General features: G+C 36.4%; 1 protein-coding gene across 1 annotated transcript in view; it reads left to right on the plus strand.

The window, feature by feature from the left end:
* Positions 1-26906, plus strand: part of LOC118193877 (uncharacterized) — a 133151-nt gene that overhangs the window by 47214 nt on the left and 59031 nt on the right. Inside the window, exon 3 of the mRNA XM_085825326.1 lies at positions 14919-15102. Within this exon, the coding sequence (XP_085681452.1) occupies positions 14919-15102 (184 nt within the window). The remainder of the gene's footprint in view (positions 1-14918; positions 15103-26906) is intronic.

Genomic DNA, 26906 nt, shown 5'->3' on the forward strand with positions numbered 1-26906 from the left:
TTCCTGTATGCTTTCGTGGTGTAACGGTAGCACACTGGTCCCGTATTGGAGAAGTCCAGGTTCGAGTTCCGGCGAGGGCATTTCTGATTTTTTACGTCTCTTGCTTCAAAAACACCTAATGTCTCTAGAACTTAGTTACTAAGTATGATTAAGTAAGCTTGATTAAAGCCATTAATACAATTTATTTATTTATTTATTTTTTTACTATTTCAAGCCTTTAATTTAGCGTCTAAATCGCTAGCATGAAGGATAGGCATACCATTATTAAAAAGGAAATCAAAATGCCTTGTGCCAGTTCTTATACTGGGAGGATTGTATGCTGAGGGGTGACAAGCAGTGTTTGAGAATTTTGTATTTGTTTAGTAGTACTAATTCATTTTTTGGGAGGGTTAATGCTCTGAGATGGTAAGAGAAGTTTGAGCATGTGTATTTTTAGTCACTGTCAATACAGCTTCGATCATGAGAAACTCGTAAGAGAGTGAAAGGCGTAAAACTGATGCATGACTTGCATATCAAGGCGTTGGTTCCAGTATTATTCAAGCGATTATGGCAAATAATCCTAATATTGGGGATTCTGACGTGATCACGTGTTTCGTTATGGAAGATGTACTGGTCATGTTTAGTATGAAGAACTCGACTTCAGATAATGTGCTGTAGATCTATGTTGCAGTATGCAAAGGCATGTAATTTTTTTTTTTTTTTGCTGTATGAGAACCTGGCCATACTTGTGAAATAATTCGATTGCTAAGCAGTTGCAGCAACTATGCAACGAACTTTTAAATTAAATGTTAATTGTGTGTGTTTTCATGTATAGCAGTGCTGCAACTAAACTCTGTACTTTTCTCTCAAATGAAGTGAACTAATTTGTTGTAAGTTAGTCTTCTTCATGCTTGTGTTGTTATCGCTAGCGTGCATAAACGCGGCGTGATATGTTTTTATAAAATATTCTTTTTTCCTCGCTAAGTAAATTGTAAATAAATGTGATTGATTGAATAAGTAGCTTATTTGTGAACATGCAGAACCAACCTGCCGTAATTGGTGACCTATGGACAAAAAATAAGTTACGTTAATTGGTCACATGCTTCGCCAAGCCTTGCTGTGATAAGCCTATTCCACTGTGGCGACTTCGCTTTCTGGATAATTGCAATTATATTGTTTCTGCTCTTCGGAACTATTTCCACATACTAGCGATGCCTCCACCCGATCAGCAGAGCCAAGTAGCGAAAGTTGCACTTCGCATTCCACCTTTCTGGAAGGCTAATGTGCGGTTGTGGATAGCACAATGTGACAGTGCTTTCATTTACAGCGGAATTACAAGTGATGAAACGAAATATTCAGCTCTTATAGCAAATATAGATGCGGAAACTCTGTCGCACGTCTCAAATATCGTACTAAACCCCCTGGACTCGGACAAATATAAAAAAACTGTCTTGAGAGGCTCATCAGTGAATTTGAAGATTCTGAACACAAGAAAATTAAAAAAACTCCTCACTGAACTTCAGTTGGGGGATGAACGGCCTAGTCATCTCCTACGGAAAATGAAAGAGCTTTCTGGAAAACAGCTGAATGATGACTTTTTGCAAAATTTATGGATGCAACGGATGCCAGCCCGTATCGAAACAGTTCTGTCTGCTTTTTCTGAAACACTTAATAAGCTAGCAATTATAGCTTGTAAGGTCCCTCACTTGAAATTCTAAGTTAATGTTGGAAGTGAGGAACCTAGGAACTGATAAGCGAATAATCGCTAGAGTTCGAAGACAGGAAACAACAAGTGAGAAGGGTAAATAACCCTTTATTATTTCTATAAGATTTAACAAAAACTCCGCCTGGGAGTGAACAAATAAAGTCCGCACTTTGGACTTGAACTTAAAAGACTAAGAATTAAACTAAAACTAAGATTAACTAACTAAGTATAGCCAAAGATATCAAGGTACAATGAGAGTTCGCCCCTTAACCTATTTCACTACGAAGCTTAGCAAGGGCCTGAGTACGGCCGAGCGTATAACAGCTTTGAGAGAGAGAGCGGCCAAAAAGCGCAGACGCGCGTAGTTCAAAAACTCTGTTTCTCTCTCTGTCTCGGTAAGTAACTTCGTGGTTTAAATACCGCTCCTTCTCATTAAATATTCAGCAAATTCCAAAACTACGTTCTGGCCGGAAGTAGGAAGTTGAAGTTAAGAATTTGACAGGAAAGGAACTTTAACTTAAAATTTAACTGTTAATAAAATTAACATAATCCTTACATAGCTTCCGACCAGACTTTAAATACTCGAAAAATAAGGTCTCAAAACGACCTTGTTTAAGACTTTAAAGTCTGAAACTTACAATAACTACACTCTTTCAACTTTTACATAAACTAAATGGCTTTAAAGTTTCGTTTTTAGGGCCAACTTTACAACAATCTAAAAGTTAGACTAAAGCTAGGAAAAATAAAAATTTACAATGAATTCTTTCTGGACATTTTATCTTGACATAAATATTCTTCCTACATACTCTTTATTCAGCTAGACTTATTTCAGGTCTTGATCCTTCCATATCTGAAAGGAAATGTCATTAGTAATGCATTTTTACAAAACTTGATTTTAAATCCTAGCTTTACGCTTTTAATTCATTATTTGGCTCTTATGCACTTTCATTCATCTACAGATTTATTTCACCCATGCTCTCCAGCAAATGTACTGAAATGTACTTAGGGTCTTCTATGTTGTGTTACCGCGAACAAACTACCGCTACACAACACCTAACTTTGTTAAAATTTGACACACTAGACCTGCCAAGACTCCCTACACGAAAACTGTTTCCTGTTGTAGTAAGCAAAAGCTTATATTTTACTTTTAATCGTGTTAACTGGAGAGCCTAACATTAAACACATATATATCAATATCACATTCTTCCTTAACTCCCACACACAGAAAAAAAAATTATTTTCTATGTCCTTTTAATCTTTACGATATTTCCACAGGAAGATCAAACATTTCTACATGAACATGAACATTTAAAGGTACTTACATATTAACGCAACCAGGCCTAAATTCGCATAAATTGCCAAATTTGGCGACCGTACTTATGGCAACCCTACGTGTTATACGTAGTTTTGTAAAAAAAGCATGTGGAGATTCACAAAATTTTCCTGCATTTTCGTGCAAATTTTTGAAATTTATTAGCAATTAAACCCTTCCGGTTTCGAATTTGAATAAGTTGCAGAATTATTTTTTCGGCGGAAATCTGTTCGCTATTGCTTTTAGCACTGATTGAAAACCGTATTCGCCATAACCATGTACACGTCGACTTATTTTTACTTAAAAAAACATCCCAGAATTGCACAAAAATGGCATTGCGCACACTCTTGACTTTATCCATGTACACTGCTATTTTCTCATAAATTACAAAAATTTGCACTAAAATGCAGGAAAATTTTGTGAATCTCCACATGCAAAATAGCAGTGTACATGGATAAAGTCATGAGTGTGCGCAATGCCATTTTTGTGCAATTCTGGGATGTTTTTTTAAGTAAAAATAAGTCGACTTGTACATGGTTATGGCGAATACGGTTTTCAATCAGTGCTAAAAGCAATAGCGAAGAGATTTCCGCCGAAAAAATAATTCTGCAACTTATTCAAATTCGAAACCGGAAGGGTTTAATTGCTATTTTATATTTTAAAACAAAATAATATTAAAAAACTGTATTAAAAATTATCTGTAATTAATAAATGTATATTTTCTTTCTATTCATACTTTTTTACTCAAACATACAAATCGCGCCAACCTGGTTGCGGTAATACGTAAGTACCCATTTAAATATTTACACATTTGAATTCATTTCACATCAACAGTCATAGTTGCTTAATTACACTTTACCAAAATTTACACGAAATTGTAACTTTACGTTAACATATTATAGTATTCCAATAGTCTTCCGACTAAACTTATTCAGAACTTACTTTTCGCAACTTGCGAGTTCTTAACAAAAAGTGCCCACCAGCGGCCGAGCGGTAAAGTCGCTGAACACTGGTAGTTCGGTCCGAGGTTCGAATCCCGCGAACGGGCTGGCTGCATGGGCGTTTTCGTGGTTTTCCCCATGTGTAACGTGTATACGAGCCAGTTTCCCTTAGAAAGTCCTCCACGAAGGCATCCCTCCTCTTAGGCAGATAGCCCTCGAGGCTTTGCCATAATCACACACACACACACACACTTAACAAAAAGTATTTAACGCTAGTAGCTTCTCGCCAAATTACTAACATAAAAATCTGTGCTTAGGAACATTTACAAAATATCGCTATCTGCGATTTAAATTTTCTAAACAGCTTTAGCAACTTATCACAATATGATATAATTTGAACTTAAAAGAAAAATTAGCAAAAATATTTTCACTTATCTTTTTCTGTACTCCTGCATCCTGTCTTTACAGAATTGATCAAATGTAGAAAACCTGATAACCTCCACTCTTCTTCTCGATGTTCGATGTTCCGCTCTTCAGTTCCAGTGCTTTCCTTTTCTGTCCTTTATGTAGGAATCTGGGACTCTTCCGGGCAGGTTGTGGATTCTGGAATGCCAATTTCCTTTTTTGACTCCGGTGGGGCTCTCCGTGCTTCAGGGTCTTTGAATCTTCTCTTGGCCCTTCTAACTTGTTGCTCCGGCACGGTTGTGTCTACAGGTCTTTTTTTGCTTTTCGTTCTCCACGCTGGTCCTCCTTGGGTCTGCCTTGTAGTTGTTGATGCTGGAAACTGTTGTTTACGTCTACTTTTAATTCGTCGTTGAGTTTTCTCCTTTCCTGGAACCTTGTCAGTAGGCCTCCCTCGTGTGGTCGATGGCACTTGAGTTTTTGCAGCATCCTGGGTTCTGACTCGTTGATCTGTCGGTGCTAATTTCCTCCTTTTTTGTGCGCTTGTAGCCTTAGTGGTATGGGTTTCCCTGGTCGAAGTTTGTTGGCTCTGCTTTCTTTTTTGCGTTGGGGGACTCGAGCTGTACTCCTGAGCTGGGGGGCTTCTCTCCTTACTTCCAGAATCCTGTAATAAATCCTGCAATATTTTGAAGTCAGTGCGGCTGTAATAAGGTTTTAACTGATCGATATTTGCCACCAGTTGTTGGCCATTTTCGGCCTTTAAATAAAACGTGGCTTCTCTTATTCTTTCCACCATGTACGGCCCTTCAAACATGGGCTCAAACTTCGCCACTCTGTTTTCTGGTACCGACGATAACGAATATTTCAGCTTCAGCACTTTTTGTCAAACTGTATATTCCAATTCCCTTCTATTTCTATCATATTAAATCTTTTGTTTTTGTCTTGCTATATCAGAACTTTTAATAGCTTCGTCAATAATTTTTTTGAACGTCTTTTAACTTAAATTCTTCTTGTCGCTGTTGTACAAAGAATAGCTTATCCAACGGCGTTATGATTTTAATTCCTAAAAATAACTCCGCGGGGGTTTTCTGCGTAGTATCATGTTTTGCGGTTCTCAAGGCAAAACCTAACTCATTGTCCAGCATGTCCAGCGATCATGAAATTTCACATATCCTCTGATAATTTTTACAATATTCTTATTTACGCGTTCCGCTATATTCGACTGCGGTCTATATGGTACCATTTTTAGATGGCGTATGCCAAGTCCTGTGCACAGATTTTTAAATATACTACTAACAAACTGTTTTCCATTATCTGATATTACTTTTAGTGGGGCCCCGTATTTTAATATATATTTATTTAAGAAAGAATCTGCGACTATTTTAGCTCGTTTAAGAGGGACAATTTCTACCCATTTTGAAAAATGGTCAACGATTGTTAAAAGATATCTGTTTTTATTTATTTTTGTCCTAGGGTAGGGTCCTAGCAAATCTATTCCAACTATTTCGTTTGGAAAAGTGGTCTTTATGTTTTTTAAATACCCGGCCGGGCTGTAATTAACATCGTTTATTAATTGGCACATATGGCACTACTTAACATACGCCGTAACAACTTTCTGTAATTGCGGAAAATAAACCGCTTCGCGTACCCTCTTTAGTGTTTTTCGTATTCCGAAATGTGCTGCAGAAGGTAGATCGTGTAACTCCTCTATGATACTTAAACGTAGACTCACTGGGATTACTGGTCGGTATTCCTGATTTTCATTAGTTACTTTTGTGTAAAATAACAATTTGTCGATTATTTCATAATGCTGTGCCCTATTGCGGATAGCTGTTAAATCTATATGTTCAAATTTTTCAGGGTCTTCCAAGTATGCGTAAATGTCTTTAAACTCTGGATCCTTTTTTAATTCTTCGATTATCGTTTCACGGGACTCAATAACTTTTGAGGTGAGCATGGCACACTTGATAGTGTTTCCCTCTTCATCAATTTTTATTCGCGAAAGTGGCATCGGCGACCAAGTTTTCCTTTCCCGGAGTATATTTTATAATTAGGTTGAACTCTTGTAATTTTAAGGTCTAACGTATCAAGCGAGGCGATAAATTCTTTCCTGAATACAAGCGACCCACTGCCGCATGATCTGAGTAGACCGTTATCGGTGAACTTCCGAAGTAGATCCGAAACTTCTGAAATGCACAGCGAGCGTTTCTCACTCAGTAGCGGAATAGTTCCTTTGTGTAGCATTCAAGGTTTTCGAAAAGAAAGCTATAGGTTGCCCATTTTGGGAGAGCACCGCTCCAACTGCATAATCGGATGCATCCGCTGAAATTTCTAGACCTTGCTCGCCTTCTGGGAATTTAAGGATTGGGGCATTGATTAGGGCATTCTTTAATTGTTCAAACGCGGTGTTCGCTTCGGCTGTCCAAGAAAATCTACTTTTCTTTCTTTTTAGCACTAGAAGAGGCTCAACTATTTTCGCGAAGTCTTTTATAAACATTCTATAATAGGAACATAAGCCCAAAAATGAAGACAATTTCTTAGCCGTATTTGGGGGAGGATAACTTTTAATTGACTTAATTTTTTAATCATCAGTCTCTATTCCCTTATTCGAGATTTTGTACCCGAGGTATCGTAATTCCTTCGCCGCAAACTTGCATTTTCTTGCATTTATTTTGAAACCGGCCTCGTTAAGTAAAGAAAAACTTCTTCAAGATGTTTCAAATGTTCCTCTAATGTTTGGTAATGGTAACTATGATATCGTCAAGATAAATTACTGTACTTTTACCTAAAACCTTCTTTAAGACTATGTCCATATCTTTTTGGAACGTAGCTGGCGCTCCGCTCAAACCAAAGGGCATTCTTAAAAAGGCATGGACGCAGGACTTTGTTATAAACGCGGTCTTCTGGACATCCTCCGGCTTCACGGCTATTTGAAAGTAACCCGACGTGAGGTCTAGGGTTGTCATAAATTTAGTCGAGCGAATGTTTCTGATGATTTCATCAATTATTGGTAGGGGATATGTGGATTATTTTGTTATACTGTTTAACTTGCGATAATCAACTGCAAACCTATACGCGTCCGGGTGTTCAGGCGGTAGTCCGTTCTTTTTTCTACAAAGGACCACCGGACTTGCGTAAGGGCTCGTGCTTGGTACAATTATTTTATTCTTTAACATATTTTTTATATGGGTTTCCAAAATTTCTTCTTTTACTTTATCGTAACGGTAAGGTTTTGACCGGACTGGAGGGGCATTCCCAGTGTCTATGACTAACTAACTGACAAAACCCAGGTTTTTCGTTAAACAAAGAATTAAATTTTCTTACCAATTCTTCAATCTTCTTTTTCTCTTCTAACTTCAAATGATCCAGATTCAATTCCGGCATGGAACCTTCACCTTCTTGTACCGGGTCCATGTGCACCTGAAACGTAGAATTCTGAAAATTAAGATTTGCGCCGGATGCGCGTAAAAAATCGATCCCCAATATCACTGATGTGAGTAAATTTTTCACGACTAAAAAATTAATTTTTAGGACCTCGTTTTTAATCTGAACATGCAGTGCGGTTTTCCCCAAACATACGCACTGTTTGCCTTGGGCGGCAATTACTTTCTGTCCCGTGGCTTTAAACAGTCTGTAACGACGAAAATGGTTTTTGAAAAAAATTTCCGATGGGAATGAACATTGTGCCCCTGTGTCCAGGAGTACAGTGGGTTGGTACATTATTTACCAAAATCTGTATCTCCGGCATAGCAGGATTTTGTACTACGACTGTATTTAAGCAAATTTCTGAGGGGTCTTCTGTCCTACTCGGTGACCGTTGCCCCTTCTCGATCACCGGTTTGCGTTTAAAGTCTGATTTCCTGCCGCCTCTTTTCGCTGATTTTTATATCCACCGCCCTTAGTTTTATCTGCGTTCTTGCTATTAAACTTTTCACTTTTTCCCGTCTGCCGATATGCCTTGTACTGAACTTGTGGTTTCTTTTGGGGAGTAAATCTTGAGTACTGGCCAAACGGACTTGCACGCGCTTTCTCTGCGTTTCTTCTACTTTGAAATTTCATTGCAAGCTGGAACAGAATTTCTAACGTTTGCGGATTACGCACTTCGAGAAAATCTTGCGCTGACGGTAGAAGACGCGGTAGAATTAGTTCGATAATTTCTTTATCGGGCCTTTTCCCGTATAATAAATTAAAAATATGTACTTTTCTTAAAATGAACTCTGTCAAATCCTCGAAAGCGCCTTGGTATTTACTATACAGTTCTGATTCAAGCTTCGCACGATCTTTAACCACTGGAAATGCTTTTATTAATGCAGATTTGAAATTTTCCCAGTTATATGATTCAGATCCTGGGTCCCCCGACAAGAACTTTCCTATACTCTTCTGCCAGCTAAGGGCTTGACCTTTTAAGGCTGCCGTAGCGATGATCAATTTTTGTAGCTGATTCACAGGGTGTAAGGTGAAATGTAGGTCTAGTTGTTCCAAAAATGTCAGGACTGAGCCCTTGCCATCGAAAGTGGCTGTGGGTTTCATGGCTGCATGCAGCGTTTCCACGAGGAATCCAAACCCTTCTACTGGATTCGTGGATGTTGTAGGGACCTGAAAGGTCGGAGGGGTCAACCTAAACTTCCCGGACTCTAACGACATGGTCCGTTTAGAATTCTTTTCGGGCGCCAATTGTAAGGTCCCTCACTTGAAATTGTAAGTTAATGTTGGAAGTGAGGAACCTAGGAACTGATAAGCGAATAATCGCTAGAGTTCGAAGACAGGAAATAACAAGTGAGAAGGGTAAATAACCCTTTATTATTTCTATAAGATTTAACAAAAACTCCGCCTGGGAGTGAACAAATAAAAGTCCGCACTTTGGACTTGAACTTAAAAGACTAAGAATTAAACTAAAACTAAGATTAACTAACTAAGTATAGTCAAAGCTATCAAGGTACAATGAGAGTTCGCCCCTTAACCTATTTCACTACGAAGCTTAGCAAGGGCCTGAGTACGGCCGAGCGTATAACAGCTTTGAGAGAGAGAGCGGCCAAAAAGCGCAGACGCGCGTAGTTCAGAAACTCTGTTTCTCTCTCTCTCTCTCGGTAAGTAACTTCGTGGTTTAAATACCGCTCCTTCTCATTAAATATTCAGCAAATTTCAAAACTACGTTCTGGCCGGAAGTAGTAAGTTGAAGTTAAGAATTTGACAGGAAAGGAACTTTAACTTAAAATTTAACTGTTAATAAAATTAACATAATCCTTACAAGCTGATAAACTCGCTGAGGTTGTTCAACCTAGCGCAATCTGTGCTACGTCTGGAGCTGGAACGTCCTTGGATCACAATGCCATCACAACTGAAACTCTAGCCAGGCAGATCGAAGAACTCACAAGCCATGTTTCTGAATTTTCCCATGCTCGGAGGACAACTAGGTTCCGAAGTCGCTCAACCTCTTGCTTCAGGAAAGGTAATACTTCCAATAATGTGTGTTTCTATCATAATTGTTTTGGTGAGAAGGCACGCAAATGTGCCAAGCCTTGCGCGTACCAACAGCAAAAAAATCTGTAACTCCCGTCATAGCTGGGATGACGGAAGTATCCAAAAAGTTCAGTCGATTATTTCTTCTCGACAGGAAGACTGGCCAAAAAGTTTTGGTTGATTCTGGTAGTGAGATCTCAGTGTTATCTCCTTCTCCTAAAGATAAGAGAAACTGTTGTGAAACATTTGGCCTTTTTGCTGCCAACAATTCTAAAATTCCTGCATATGGATATTCGTGCGCAGACAGGTCGACTTGGGTCTCCGGAAGCCCATCTCATGGACATTTGTGATTGCTGATGTAACTTCTCCTATCACTGGTGCAGATTTTTTGAAACATTTTAATCTTCTTGTTGATTTGAAACGGCAGTGTCTTATAAATCCTGAAACTTCACTATTTACTTATGGCAATGTTGCTCACAAAAGCCAACCTTCTATTGTCACTGTTTCTGTTAATTCAGATTATGACTCCTTACTTTCTGAGTTTCCAGATATAACAAATCCTACTCTAATTAAGCAGACTGTTCCTCATAATACAGTGCATCATATCTTGACCCGTGGACCACCTGTGACTTCAAAACCGAGACTACTCCATCCCAAGCTGCACGAAGCAGTGAAATCTGAGTTCTAATTCCTCCTGGATGAAGGTATAATTCGTCCTTCCAAGAGTCCATGGAGTTCACCATTGCATGTCGTCCCTAAGCAAGATTCTGCAGTTCGTCCGGTTGGAGATTACCGCAAGCTGAATTTGTGACTGAATTTGATAGTTATCCTATTCCGTACCTTCAAGACTTTGCTCATTCACTCTACGGTAAATCCATTTTCTCAAAAGTAGACATCTTTAAAGCATTTCACCAAATTCCTATTGCAGACGATGACATTCCTAAAACAGCAGTGACAACCCATGGGGTCTCTACGAGTATACTCATCTGTGTTTTGGCTTAGTGAATGCACCCCAAACCTTCATGCGCTTTATGCACGAGGTCCTAAGGGCTCTCCCATTTTTTTATGTTTATGTTGATGATATACTATGTTTTTCAAATGATGCAGTGGAACATAAGAAGCACTTTCCGGCTATATTTCAAAGATTGAGTACTTACGGTCTCAAGTTAAATGTTTCAAAATGTGTGTTTGGTATTACTGAGCTGGAGTTTCTTGGTCACCATATAAGCCCAGAAGGGGATAAACCCTTGCAAAATAAAGTCCAAGCAGTCCTAGATTTTAAGTTGCCTGAAACTATTGGTAATTTGCGTAATTTTATAGGCCTAACTAATTTCTATAGTAGGTTTTTGCCTCATGCAGCAGACAACCAGACTTTGTTAAGTGACGTTTTAAAGGGGTCTTCTGGCAAGAAAAATTCAAAGAAACCAATTATTTGGACTTTTGCAACCGAGGCTTGGCTTTTAAAAAATGCAAACAAGCTCTAGGTAATGCCACGTTACTTGCCCATCCTTCTCCAACTGCCCCACTTGCTTTGCATGTAGATGTATCTGATCATGCTATTGGTGGTGCATTGCATCAGGTTGTAGACTCCAAATTGCAGCCCTTAGGTTTTTTTCTCGAGGAAGCTCAGTACAGCAGAAACTCGGTACAGTGCTTATGACCGGGAGCTCCTTGCTGCTTATGCATCCATTCGCCATTTCAGACATATGTTGGAGGCTAGAGAGTTTTTCCTCTTTACTGATCATAAGCCTCTGGTATATGCTTTCCGTCAAAAGAATGACAAGTGCTCTTCACGCCAGGTGAGGCATTTAGATTTCATGTCGCAATTCACAACTAACATACAGCACATTCCAGGGCCTGAGAATATTCCTGCAGATGTCATGTCCAGTATAGCTGCCTTAACTCTTCCTGCGTCAGTTGATTATTCTGAAATAGCTAAAGCACAAACATTGGATGATGAGTTGAAGTCCTTACTGTCATCAGACACATCCCTGCAGTTAAAAAAATTACTCTCCCGGAATCAAACATCTATTCTGTGATGTATCGACTGGCAAGTTCGTCCCTATGTCCCAACACAGTTTCCCCAGGATGTTTTTGCCTCATTACACAACATGGCTCACCCTGGTGTACGCAAAACACAACACATTGTGCGGTCACGATTTGTTTGGCCTAAAATGTTATCGGATATAGTTGAATGGACCAAGTGTTGCATCCCATGTCAAAAGACTAAAATTCATCGCCATACAAAAGCACCTTTGGCAAGTTTTAAGGAGCCTTCTAAAAGATTTGACCATGTTCATTTGGACCTTATAGGCCCTCTCCTTTCCTCAAATGATTATTCTTACTGCTTGACTTTAATTGATCGTTTCTCTCGATGGCCAGAAGCTCAACCACTCAAGGATATCTCTGCTGAAACTGTTGTAGAAGCATTTTTCACATGCTGGGTCTCCAGGTATGGAGTGCCTTCTACTGTGACAACTGACCAAGAACGCCAATTTGAAGCTTCACTTTTTCGCTCTCTCACTCATCACCTGGGAATTCAGAGATCCAGGACGACTAGTTACCACCCCCAGTCGAATGGGTTAATAGAGGAATTGCATCGACCTCTTAAGACTGCTATCAAGTGCCATGCCACTAAGCGGTGGACTGAAATCCTTCCTGTGATCCTTCTTGGTTTTCGAGCTGCTTTGAAAGGAGATTTGGGTTGCACACCAGCAGATTTGGTTTTGGGCACCACCATTCGTCTGCCTGGGGAGTTCCTGGTTCTTGCTCAACAACCGGTTGACACCACAGATTTTGTCAGCCACTTAGGTGCACTTATACAAACACTTCGCCCCATACCACCCAAGAGACATGGTGATAGCAAAACCTTTATACACCGTGATTTAGCCACAGCTACCCATGTTTTTGTTCGTCATGATATGGTGAGACGCCCACTTCAACCTCCTTATGATGGACCATTTTTAGTTGTTCGTAGAACAGAGAGGGTCTCTTACCTAGACATAAATGGCAAAACTGTACCGGTATCCATTGATCGTGTAAAGTCAGCTTATGTTCTGAACAGGGGTAAACCAATCGCTTCATTAACTTCATCTCACCGTTTGCAGGGCACTGTGGTACATGATTCGCCACTTAACCCAGATACTCCATCAAATGATTGTCCATCTGATATCACAACTTCAGCACAGCCTGCAACAAAAGTGCAACCTAAGACTACACGTTCTGGGCGTCATGTTCATTTCCCTGTACGATATCGTTGACACTGGGAAGGGAGTATGCAGCAACTATGCAACGAACTTTTAAATTAAATGTTAACTGTTTGTGTTTTCATGTATAGCAGTGCTGCAACTATGTACTTTTCTCTCAAATGAAGTGAACTGATTTGTTGTAAGTTAGTCTTCCCTCGTGCTTGTGCTGTTATCGCTAGCGTGCATAAACGAGGCGTGATATGTTTTTGTGGAATGTTCTTTTTTCTTCGCTAAGTAAATTGTAAATAAATGTGATTGATTGAATAAGTAGCTTATTTGTGAATATGCAGAACCAACCTGCCGTACAGTGCTTATTTTATCTGAGAATGGTTTGTAGCTTTTATATTCATAAATGTAGGTTGAGAAAATCTGATGAGACATCTAATTACTTTCTTTGAAATCCACCAGTTCCTCAGTTGGTAAAACCGCTGAACGCTGGTAGTTCGACCGAAGCTCAAATTCTGGCGAATGGGTTGACTACACGGACGTGGGTTTTCTTATATGAATTCTAGGCAGTTTTCCGTAAAATACATTCGATGAAGGCATCCCTATCTTAATTAGGTAGCCACAGTGTGTACTTTGCCATAATCAGAATAATTTAGTTGCATCTAATTTCTAATAATTTTTTAATCATTCGTAGTATTTTAATAATACTTAAATTTCTCGTTACCTTCAGTTCGGGGTGTGCGTTTCCTAAGATATTCGAATGTGTCTAAAATTTATAATCACAAATTTTTTATATATGTGGAAAGAAATTAAATGGGGAAGGAAGAGAGAATGGATTTTTTATTCGTATTAAGGCTAAAAGTTGTTTCCCGGATAATTGTTAATAGGAAGGATTTTTTTTTCTTGAGTAAATGACACGGAAAATTTACATTCTTCCTCATATTTACATTTCTTCAGAATATAATTTCAAAAAAATCAAAAAACTTATAATGCAAATTTAAACAACTTCTTTTAATTAGGTTTAGCCCAAATAATGCTTATTTGTAGAGATCAGTAGCTAATATTTTTATTTTCAGTAATACTTGTACGGAATTTTTATCAAAAACGTAAGAAAAGGTTATCTGTATTATCAGAAGGGATTCGAAACTATATCCTAATTTTATTAGTAAAATAAAACTAACAAAATCGGTGCTACTTTGGTAGATGGTTGCACGGATTGTGGCGATTTTCTGCCGATTTGTTTGGGCGAGCGATAAGACTTTATGGTAAACCAATTGCTGGACATGTTATTTATGGTAACCGATACTTTGTTGTCATTTTATTTAAAATATAATGCGTTTTATCATGCATAAATTCCGTGTTTAAAATATTATTTATAACTTCTAAATAATAAAAATGAATTTAATTTTGCATTTTTATTTCAAATAAAAATGCAAAATTAAATTCATTTTTATTTATCATCATTAATTAATGAGAATATTTATTATTTTATTATTTTTATTTATCCAGAAAATATCATTTTTCATGATATTTTATGGAATTTTATGTTGTGAATGATGTAATGAATGACGTCACATTATTTTAAAAGTAATTGGTTTTAATATCTATAAATTTAATCTAATGTTTTAAACATTATTTATGGCTGTTAAATATTAAAATACAATTTAATTTTGCATTTTTTTAAAATATGATTTTATTATGAATGATTGTTTAAATAATTTTACTATGCGTGAAATACGTACAAACAGCATTTTTCAAGATGGCTGACGACTGTAAAAACCGCGCCAACAACTGCACCACTGTAAATCGCCAAAAATCCGTGCAACCGTCTACCAAAGTAGCACCACAAAATCTTTAATTAATTATAATCAGATGTAGTTTAGAATAGATTTTACATGATTTTCTTTAAACATTTCCATGAACAGGTGCACAAAGCTCTTGGACACGACAAGCATTGCAGTGCTTTTCAAATACGTTACGGTGGTTACAAAGGAATGCTCCTAATTGATCCAACGCTGAAGGACACCGATATAGCGTTTCGAAAAAGTATGAAGAAGTTTGAATCACCACAAAATATTAAACTAGAAATTGCAAGGGCAAGCGCTCCAGGTAAGTAAAATGCTTAATAGGCCGGCAATGCGGGAACTTTTGCATCATTAATTGTAAAATTACCAAATGATTCTTATTTGCGATAGATATAAAAGAAACGTGCCTTTGAATGCTTTCAAAAGTGTTAGGCGATATTATGTTAAATTATATTATAAAAATGTTGCAGGAGGAAAATAAATTACAATATTTTTTCTGTTTTTTTAAAAATAATTACACTATTCTGTTCTAGAAAATTGTGTATACAAATGTTATCAAAAGAATAAAAATTATGAAGATTAAGAAACGAATGTCAGAAAAAATAAATCGTTAAAACAAGGAAAATGTTTTAAAATACAAATCGTATTCTGGTGAATCACCTCGGGCTTATGTACGCTTAAACTGTTTGACATTTAATACTAATGCCATTCGTTATATATTTGTTTCAGTTCAGCGTTTCATGTAGCACTTGTTTCATTCCCATGTTTCTAATTCTTTCAAAATACTGAGTTGATCGGAAAGTAATGAGGATTGCGATAGGCAGTTTAAAAAAAAAGGGGGTATCAGTGGGTGTTGATTACTTAAGATTGGCATATATATAAAATTCTCAAAAGAATTATCCACTTCTAACATAAATACATTATGGCAATATACAAAAAGAAAACTTTATTAAAGAAAATCAGACGTAAGAAATCTTACCACATTTTATCAAACCATCACATACAGCGGAGCACAAACTCAATTCTACACTGGCCATGGTCCCTTCCCACATTACCTTAAGAGATTCGGCATACGAGCATCAGATTTGTGTGAATGTGGTGCGGTAGGTGATGCAGATCACTTCCTCTTCAACTGCCCACAAACCGATAAACTGCATTTAAAAATGCCAAGCAGTGAATACTGGCCGCAATGGTCGGAGAATACCCGCGGCAACAAGCAGACAAAAACTAAAATAGAGGAGGTAATCAGGCTTTGCTCAGCAAGATACTAAGAAATTCTCCCCTCTCTTGAGAATTGTATCTTCGCAGCATAATTTTAATAGCAATTCAAAATACTACAACAACTGAATATCAACACTAGGAAATCACCCCGTAGAATAATAACAGGACTGTAAGAGCAAAACTATTGTAATGTAAGCATATTACTATCCAGTTTATATGTACTTGATAAAAATAATATTGTAAAGCAGTTTAAATGATATTGAAAATCCAGTCAATGTGTAAATGAATTACAAGTTTAATTTTGATTATCTCAGTAAAAGTATTGTAAATATGAATTCATATAATATCTAAATGTACACATAGCTGTCATGATTTTATGTATCTATCATATGTAACTTGTACAAGACAATGATTGTAATCAACATATCTATGCTTATACACAGGCCTTGTATGCCCATGTAATATTTATATGTATATTTTTACAAGTGACAAGTGACGGAGGACGGGGACGCCTGGCGTATAACATAGGTAAACAGGCATATGTCCCACGTCCTCCTCTATCTCGAAGAAGCAACTCGCTGGAGCCCCGTGAGGCTGCACCGGGAGTTTACATGTCCATACAGGTGCTAGATGTCGGGTAGTTTTTACATAGGACGTTGTTAATAACACAAAACGGAGAAAATTTTCCCTTCTGCCAGGATGACTACTAACACTGTAAGACTTTTACAACAAAGTCAGGTCAGTGGTTATCTCAGGCGGCGCTCAGTCTGTTTTAATTCCTATTGGTTTGTCAATTAGATCATCTTGACCCAATTCTTCAAGTAAAAAGATGTACCATTTAACTTCACATGCACATTCGCAGAATGCTAAAAATTCAGCTTCCATTGTAGATAGAGCAACTATTCTTTGTTTGTTGCACTTCCAATTTATGAAATTTTTGCCTACTTTAATGAAATAACCTCCAAATGATTTTCCATCTTCAGTGGTACACCAACTTGCATCTGATATAGCATTTAATTCCCCATTGTCTGAAGTATACACTAAACAAGTATTTTGTGTTCCTTTAATATATCTAAATATCCTCTTTACAGCTTTCCAGTGTTTCTCTCTGGGATCTTGATTATATCTTGACAAATTACTTACTGCAAAAGCTAAGTCTGGCCTTGTGCCTGTTGCTAAGTACATCAATGAACCTAATGCTTCTTGATATTTTGTCTTCGACACAGGTGGTGAAGATGCTATGTCATCAAGATTTTCACCCAATATTCCTGGAGTCTTGATAGGTTTACATTCATCCATTTCAAAGTTTTTTAAGATTTTAGTTATGTAGTTTTCTTGACTAAGTTTTCCAGATTCTTGCCGGATGTCTATTCCTAAAAATTTTTGTGTTTGAGTGACTTCTCGTAATGTGAACGATTTAGATAGTTGAGAGATGATGTCATTTATCTCAGAATTTGAATTTCCAATCACCATTAAGTCATCCACATATACTGCTATGATAAAATATTTGATCTTATCTTTATAAATATAAACACACGGATCTGACTTTAGTCTAGTTAAATTCTTTTCTTTAAGAACTTTACATAATTCATCATACCAGCATTTTCCTGATTGTGTTAATCCATATATACTTTTGTTTACAAGATATACTTTGTTCGGATCTGATATAAAGCCAGGTGGTTGTTCCATGTAAATTGGTTTATCCAAGTACCCATTTAAATATGCAGCTTTTACGTCGAAAAATCTTATTTTGTAGTTTTTGTAAACTGCAATCGATAGTAATGTTCTAAAGGTTGCAAGTCTCATTACTGGGCTAAATCCATCTTCATAATCAATTCCTTTTCTTTGTTTAAATCCGGTTGCTACTAGTCTTGCTTTGTAAATTGTTTCTAAATTACCCTTTTCATCCCTTTCTGAGAATATCCAGCGGTTTTTAATAACTTTCTTATCGGCGGGTCTTTCAACTAATTCCCAGACTTCATTAGCATCCATTGAACTCAATTCTCAATTCTTCTTGCTTGTAGCCAGAATTCACTTTCAGCAGATTCTATAGCTTCATCATTTGTCTTAGGTAATCCTTCATTTGTATTGTATACTACATAATCTTTTAATTTTTCTGGGGGCTTCGTAATTCGCGCTGGTCTTTTCTGTACAGAATTTCCATGATTATCGTTTCCAGGTTCTTCATTTATTTGCGGATACTTGGTTGGCTTTTCCAATGAATTGTTATCATCGTCTTCATCATCACTATTGGATGGCAAAATTTTCTCAGCTTCTTCATCTGTTGTATTATCTTCTCTATAGTATCTGTTAGTTATTTCTGAATTATTTACATTTCCATTAGTTTGTTCCTTATAAAAAATAATAAGTTCTTCTAATATTTGAATTTTCTTTTAGTAAAGGTGATCCAAGTTTCTGTTCATCAAATTTTACATCTCTCACTTCTTGAATTTTATTTAGTTCAGGGATATAAATTTTGTATGCTTTTCTCTTCATGCTATAGCCTATCATAATTCCTTTTTTTAGCTTTTAGATCCATCTTTCTACGTTTTTCTCGTCTTATATGAACATATGCTTCACATCCAAATCTTTTAAGATGAGTAATGTTAGGCTTGCGTCCTTTATATAGTTCATATGGTGTAAACCTTTTATCATTTTTGTGACTCCTGTTATTCACATGTACAGCTACTTTAACGCTTTCAGACCAAAATTTTATCGGTAATTCTGCATCAATTAACATAGTTCTAGCATATTCAGTTATAGTGCGATTAAAACGTTCAGCTTTTCCATTACTTTCCGGAGTATAAGGGGTTGTAAGTTCATGTTTAATTCCCATTTTTTCAAAAAATTCTTTTATATTTTTAGCTAAAAACTCACTACCATTATCACTACGAATTCTTTTTAGTTTCTTTCCTGTTTGTCTTTCTTCTTGAATGATAAGTTTGATTAGAGCTTCTGAAGTTTCACTCTTCTTCTCAATTGTTATCACAAATATGAAATTACTGTAATCATCTACCACTGTTAAAAAATAACAACTTCCGTCTATTGATTTCTCAATTGGTCCAACTAAATCTATGTGCCATAATTCTAAAATATCTTCAGATTGCTTAAATTTTACATTTTTATAAGATGTTCGTGTTATTTTACCTAATGTACAAGGTTCACAATTGTTTTCAGAAATTTTTACATTTTCTAATCCAATGACCGATGAGTGTTTTGTGTTTTTTCATGTCTATCAGCATTTGATAATTTATATGACCTAGTCTCTGATGCCGTAGTACATCATTAACATAACTAATTTTAGCTTCTTCAACAATATTTCCTTCAACTTCAAATTTATTTCCATTTCTGTTAGCTATATATAGAATGTTTCCCTGTTTATTGATCACTTCTGCTTTATTTTTGGTAAAAATTACTTTTAAATCATGATCTACAATTTTTGATACTGACAGCAGATTTTCACTTAAATTCGGTACTTGCAGAACATTTTCTACTCTCAAGATGTTCTTATTTCTATCAGTTTGCATTTTAATGTTACCAATACCAAATGATTTGATCATGGCCCCTTTTTCAGCCGTCATTATTTGTCGTTCTTCATCTTTAAAATTAGTAAATATTTCTTTATTAGTTGCCATGTGAGATGTGGCTCCTGAATCAATAATCCATTTAATTTTTCTATTCTCTTGTTTATTTATTTTATTCTTTCCATCATTTCTATCTTGATTAAGATATGAGCTTTCTATTTTCTTAGATACTTCAAATAGGCATGTAGCTGATTCATATTCTCTTTCCTTGCTTGACATTCTATAAGTTTTATTTGTTACAATTCTCTGCGGTCGGTGTTCTTGTTTAGTTTTCATTTTACATTCAGTTGATTTGTGGTTGAATTTTCCACAGCAAAGCACTTTATTATTATTTCGACATTCTTTTATTAAATGTCCTAATTTTCCACAATTAAAGCATCTTCTTTCATATTTCGATTTTATCCAGTTTTCTTTTGCCTTAGAACTTACTTCTATTTCTTTTCCTCTTTGTTTATTTTTCCTTCTATTTCTTTTAAAGCTTGTCTAATTGACGCTAGATCTTTCTCGCTTTTAACAATTTTAACATCAAATTCAAATTTATTTCTAAGTCCTTCTAGTATGAAGTAAATTAATTCTTTATCTCTTATTTCATCTCCAACTTGAATACTTTTACTTTTCAGAATAACAGCTCTATTCATATAATCATCTACTGATTCATTTTGACTCATTTTCAGTTGAGCTAATTCTATTCTGCATTTGATTTGAATATCTTCTGTTCTTGCCGCCATTTCATTTTTGATTTTCTCCCATAACTTCTTTGCGTTCTTTTCATTCGCATATTTTAACGCTTGTGGAGCTGTCATAGTTTGATTCATTATATTTCTTGCTATCGCGTTATTATCATCCCATATTTCCCAAGTTTTTATTTCATTTTCGAAATTAACATCATTCTTTTTATATGGTTTTGGTGGTTCATCAGCTTCTATCACACTTCTCCATATCTTTAAACTTCTTAATTCACTTTCAACTCTGTTGGCCCAAATAAGATAATTATCGTCACTTAATTTTTCTATATGACTCAAATTTATCATATTATATGCCATATTTTCTAATTTATATTCACTAATTATAATACAAGTCTAATTTATCTCTTAGAGAAATTGGCTATTTTGTTAAGCCTAAACAACATCAATGTTCTATCTGAAATTTTATTAACAGAGGGGGCAACCACGCTCTGATACCAAATGTTGGTTGTTTAAGATTGGCATATATATAACATTCTCAAAAGAATTATCCACTTCTAACAGAAATACATTAGGGCAATATACAAAAAGAAAACTTTATTAAAGAAAATCAGACATAAGAAATCTTACCACATTCTACCAAACCATCATAATGAAAAAACTCTCTCTTCCAGATTTTTAACTCATTCTTTTTACAATTTAATATCAATGTTGCCAAAATATTAAAACTTAAAATTATGCTTTATAAACAAATACTATCAGTGGGGTCTCATTATGAATAACTTTTATTCATCGCTCAAGCAACCTTTTTCAGCCCTATATTTGGCGACATGTTTTAGTTAATCTCAAAATATTCATTTTTTACAGCTTCGATTTCTTGTTAACTGTGGAAGATTTTACCAACAAGAAAATACTGAGTGATCTTAAGAAAATAATTACTGGACAGAGCAGTATCTGTCTTAGACGGATGAATAAATATCTTCCATTATTAAGGTTTTGTCAGGTCATTTTTCAAGTATATACTTTTGCTTTATCTTTCTGAAGATCCCCATTTAGTCTAATGGCCAGTGCATTCATCAGGTAACTGGATGAACTTCACTTTATTCGAATGATGACTAAAGATTGTCTGCATTAATGATTTAGTTATTGAAAATAGGTATATTTCAAATCCCCCCACCAATGTATATAGTAAAATCTTTTTTGGCTAATCTTTAGAATATGGTAACAGGTAGTTTGGCGACATTTTGGTAAGGCGATAAAGGTTACTAGCTAGGACTTCAGCAATAATCTGAGAAGTACACAGTTTTGTCTCAGAGAAATGAGAGATCATGAGACATGTAATGTGACATTTTCCGGAAAATTCCGTTCGTGATTTTAGCCTAATAAGCACTTAGTTCGCTGCTAAAGTGCAGAATCGCCCACTTATTTGTTTGGCGTTTTTTACAAGAGTAAGAAGAATTGGATTTTTGTCAATTTTCTTTGACCTTTTTAAGTAAAAATAGGTCGATGTGTACATAGATAAAGTCAAGAGTGTGCGCAATGCCATTTTTGTGCAATTCTGGGATGTTTTTATAAGTGAAAATAGGTCGACGTGTACATGGATACTGTGTATGTGCAATTCTTAAAAACGCGGCAAGCAGTTTGCTATTGTGCATTTTCTCCCAATTTCGCACCTAATCTTCGTCATGATTAAGCATTTTTGTTCCATAAAAGTTCTAGTATAAGCGTAATTCGGCTAGCAGATTGCTGGAAAAAATGTTGAGTAAAAAAAAAAAAAAAAAAAAAAAACATGCCTTTACTTCGTGAAAACAAAATGGCGTCAAAAAAAAAAAAAAAAAAAAAAAAAAAAACACTAGCAGGTTGCTGTAGCAGGGTTGGTCGCGAAATTTTCGCCAAAAAATCGTTATGTTACCATAATGTAAAGATTCACCCTTTTTTTTGACACAGTCCTGACTTTCGAATGTGATTTCGCCTCCCTTTTGGGCTCATCCACTTGTCTTTTTCCGAAAACTTTTAAAGAAGCCATTTCTCGTCACAGCACGTCTAAAGAAAGTCTCCCCTCCGTTTAGTTTAAACGTAGAAGTGGAAATCGGTATTCGTTGCTAACGATTTTTAGTTGAAAGTTCGTGGGACACCCTGACAGCACATACTTTTCCTATTCATTTTAAATGATCAAATGTTATTGTTTCTGCATAGTGAAAATCGTAGATTTCACTCTTAATCAGCATCTTCCTCTTTTCTTGATCCCACTGTTCGAGATTTGCAAGAGCTAACTATTCTCCTTTCTCCTAATAAACTTAAAATAAAATGACTTTACATATAAAATTCCAAAGCGTCATATTTATTTTCAAAATCCGTAGAACTCCAACAAACTACAGCAAAGATCAGATGTTGCCACTCTTACAGTGACAAACTATGACAAGAAAGATAACTGAGGCTGGGTTCTAACAATACTCCCACCTTTTGATTGATGACATATACTTAATCAATCAAAACAAAATATAAAAAAATACTGTCCACACAAATATTAAGGCTAAATAGTAAACAAAAGAAAAATTAAGTTCTTAAATTTCTACTCTTAAATAACTTAAGTCGTGTTCAGGTTAGAAATCTAGATGGAACTTTAATTTGTCGTCCACTTCTAGTCACGACAGTCTTAATGTCCTTTGATAAATCTGCAGCGGAATTTTAATTTGTCGTCCACTTCTAGTCACGACAGTCTTAAAATCCTTTGATAAATCTGCAGCTGAATTATTCTTTGTAATTTTGAGACTAAACTGTCTTCACCCTGCGTCTCAGTTTCATTTGCCTCATCTGACTCCAAAGATGAAGGTATTTCGAGAGGGAATATTCTCTGGATTGGTCGAACTAATTCTCCAGACATGGTTTTGAAACGAACTACTCGAATGTTGCCGTCTTTTCCGGGATATAGTTCAATCACGTTTGCTAGAGGCCACAACACCTTGCGTTTGTCATCACATTCTATAAGAACTATATCCCCGACTTTTATCTGTTGAGAAATTGGCACTGTAGATGGACGTTGCACTAGCAGGCCGAGATATTCATTTCTAAATCTCTTTCTCAAGAGCTCTCGTAAATTCTGTGAATGTCTCAGTCTCTTGTTGAAATCAACTTTATCAAGATGATCTAAGTCAGGAACTCCAAAGACTAGAATTTCACCTAAAAACAGGTACGGTGTCAAAGCGATGAGATCATGAGAGTCCTCTGACACATAAATGAGTGGTCTGGCATTCACAGTTGCTTCGCAGTCGCACAGCACACTCATCAATTCTTCATAATTCAGACATGGCTGGCCTATGACTCGACGCAAAAGCTTCTTAATCATTTGAACAAGTCATTCCCAAAAGCCCCCCCCCCACGCTATGGTGCTGCGGTTGGACTGAGCTTCCAATCGATCATGTTTGTTGCGGCTTCTATCTCAATGGTATTCCAATTAATCGATCTCAAGAGATTATTGGATCTGACAAAATTGCTTCCGTTATCGCTATAAATTATCAATCGCCTCCCTCTACGAGCAATAAATCTTCTATGACCAAGTAAAAATCCTTGAGTTGAAAGGGACAGAATCAGTTCCAAAATGTACCTCCCTGAAAACAGCACATGTGTAAAGTAAAATCCAAGCTTTTCTTTTATCGTTCAAAATGAATGAGCCAGTTAAATCAACGCCGACAATCTCGAAAACATGAACATCTCTGTTTTCTGGTAGAGTAGCAGGCAGTCGTTTCTTTCCATGTCTCCTGCACCTGACACATGCATATAAAAAAGCTTTTCGAATCGTAGCTTTACTTTTCAGGATCCAAAACGTCTCTCTAAGTGTTGACATCAGTACGTGAATTCCTGCATGAGACATAGATAGATGTTTATCAATTATCAGTTTCTCCACAGTCTTATGATTCTTTGGACGTAACATCGGATAAATAAAATTTTCATAGTCTTTCCTTTCAGTCAACCTAGACTTGACACGTAAAATGCCTTCATCATCTTTAAACACACTTATTGACTTCAGTTTCTTAATATATATCATCAAATGAAAAAGAATCATGTTGAATAATCTTCAAGATAGATTTCGCAGCCCTTGTCAATTCATAAACTTTTAACTCTCCTTCTTCTCTTTCTTTTTGCTCTTTCGGGTATTTCCTATGAATCTGTGTAGTCACCCAGTCATTCTAAGTATTTTCTTATACTTTGAAAAATAGCCAAAGAATTGTGAAGACATATCTCTAACATTGCTTAACGAAACTATAACTGCTGTACGTTTTTCAATATAAACCTCTTCTTTATTATCGATTGGGGTAGAACGAGGCCATTCTTCTTCCGGCACTGCCAGCCAAGGTGGGCCCTCCCACCATATTGATTCAATGAGTTTCTTCACAGAACATCCTCTTGATGGCATATCGGCTGGGTTTTCCGCACCTGGTACATGATGCCAATTTTCACAGTCCGATAGGATTCTAATTTCTGAAACTCTGTTATTCCCAAAAGTGCTCCAAACTTCTACGTTCTTTATCCAGAATAGTGGTGTTGAAAAATCGGTCCAGTAATATTCCTTTGAAATTTCGACTTTTTAAGGTTCTGTTTGACAAATGAGGCTAATCGAGCACCCCAATAAGACAAGCAAGCAATTCAAGTCGTGGTATGCTTATTTTTTTCAAGGGGGCCACTCGTGCTTTGGCTTGCACTAGTCACTTCTTTATTTTGATTTCTCAAATATACTGCACTTGCATAAGATCCCTGTGAAGCATCGGCAAACGTATGCAGACTAAAAGATTGTCCTTCTGTCAATGAAAGTATTCTGGGAATCTTCGCAGATGATAAAAAGGGCAATTTTTTTACCCATTTCAAGAATTTTCTTTTGATATCTTCAGGTAGCTCTGCATCCCAGCTCAATTTAGTTTCCTACCTTTTTTGCAAGTATAACTTTGGAAGGAGTGTAAAAGGGCAGGTGAAACCTATTGGGTCAAAATCTCTCTGTACAATTGATAGTACATTTTGTCTTATCACTGAGAGATCAATCAAGTCGATATTAGTGGACGTCACAAAACAAAGAATCTTCATATTTATCCCACAGAAGACCAAGTACTTTCAATGGTTCGCTCGTTGTAGATTTTTCATTGCTTAGTTCTGTTTGCTCCCACCCTCTTAAATCAAAGTTAGCTCTTGCCATTAACTGAGTTGATTTTACAATAAAGTATTATGCTTCTTCGTTCGAATTCACTGAAGTGACACAGTTGTCAACATAGAAGGAATTTTCCAATATTGTAGCCTTCCTTCAAAGAAGGTTCACATTGGTCTAAATGAGAGTTTATCACTGCTCCTAAAAGAAACGGACTGCATTTTAGTCCAAAGACTACTCTGCAATGGCGAAATTTTCCTTTTTCAATTTTGTTCCGAGTTTTTCCACCATAGGAATCTTAGGAAATCAGGATCATATCTTTGAACAGATATTTGAAGAAAAGCTCTTTTTATGAGATAATCCCTATTTTTTCTTGCCTAAATTCAAGAAGGAATCTAGGTATTAATTCAATTAAATTTTGACCTTTTGCTAAACAGTCATTAAGTGACAGGAAATCCTTTTGCTTGCACGTAGCGTCAAATACAGGCCTTACTGCTGTTGTCTTTGAAGACCGGTCTGTGGGAAAGATAATAATTGTTAATTTGTTCATCTTCTTCTGTTACTTCTTCTATTACTTCAGATTCGAGCCATTCTTCGAACACTGCATTGTATGTTTCCAATTTATCTGTCAACATGAGCTTCTTTGTCGTGGAAATCGATCGCTTTTCAGCAACTTCTCTGTTACTTGGTAAAGCTTCTTTATCGTTGATCCAAGGTAAGCTGACTTCATAGCGATCATTCACCCTCTTCAGAGTCTTGTGAAAGAGATCCCACACTGCTTCTTCTAACTCTGAATCAGTTTTATTTTCTTTAGCTTCTGTAAGTCCCAGTGCTTCTAGCTTCCACAAGTTTTCTATGTCACTGCTGTGAGTCAACATCGACATTATTGTTGAAGACATGGACAAGGAGTTTCTTTCTGAAACGCTATCTTTTATCTTTCCCATGATTGTCCATCCAAGTAGTGATTCCACGGCAGTAAAACCATTTTCTAATTTCTGAATTCTTCCGGTTAACAGAGCACCTGCGAGCTCCAATGAGAACTCTATTTTCAAATCCTTTTTTCCTACATCAGATGCATGGATATTCTTCTGTCATAGTTCTTCTATCCATGGTCTAGGCTGTAAACTGACTATTGGTCCACAAATCTTCGACTTTTCCAACGAGATTAGTCGTCTAGAAAATCGCCTCTTAGGCTTCTAACGTTTACTTCATACCGTTTATGAATTTCTCTCTTTGTTGTTACTCCTCCAAAAAGTGCATGAATGAAAGATTCAGATCCAATTGCGTGGCACCCTATGTCTACAGCAGTCTCCTTTAATATGTATGAACGTTGCGATCCTGTGTCGATAAGTGCCTTACAGTCTTCTGCTTTTTGTTCGCGTCGATATTAATTAATAGTGTTTGAAGAAATACTTTATCTAGGAAATCAGTGCTTGCAAGTGATACGTTTTCTGTTTCCTCTTCTTTATTCTTTTCAACAACATTG

This window comes from Stegodyphus dumicola, chromosome 10 (assembly GCF_044657685.1).
Source record: "Stegodyphus dumicola isolate Sdum_Otavi_A_Nest chromosome 10, ASM4465768v1".
Taxonomy (NCBI): Eukaryota; Metazoa; Arthropoda; class Arachnida; order Araneae; family Eresidae; genus Stegodyphus; species Stegodyphus dumicola.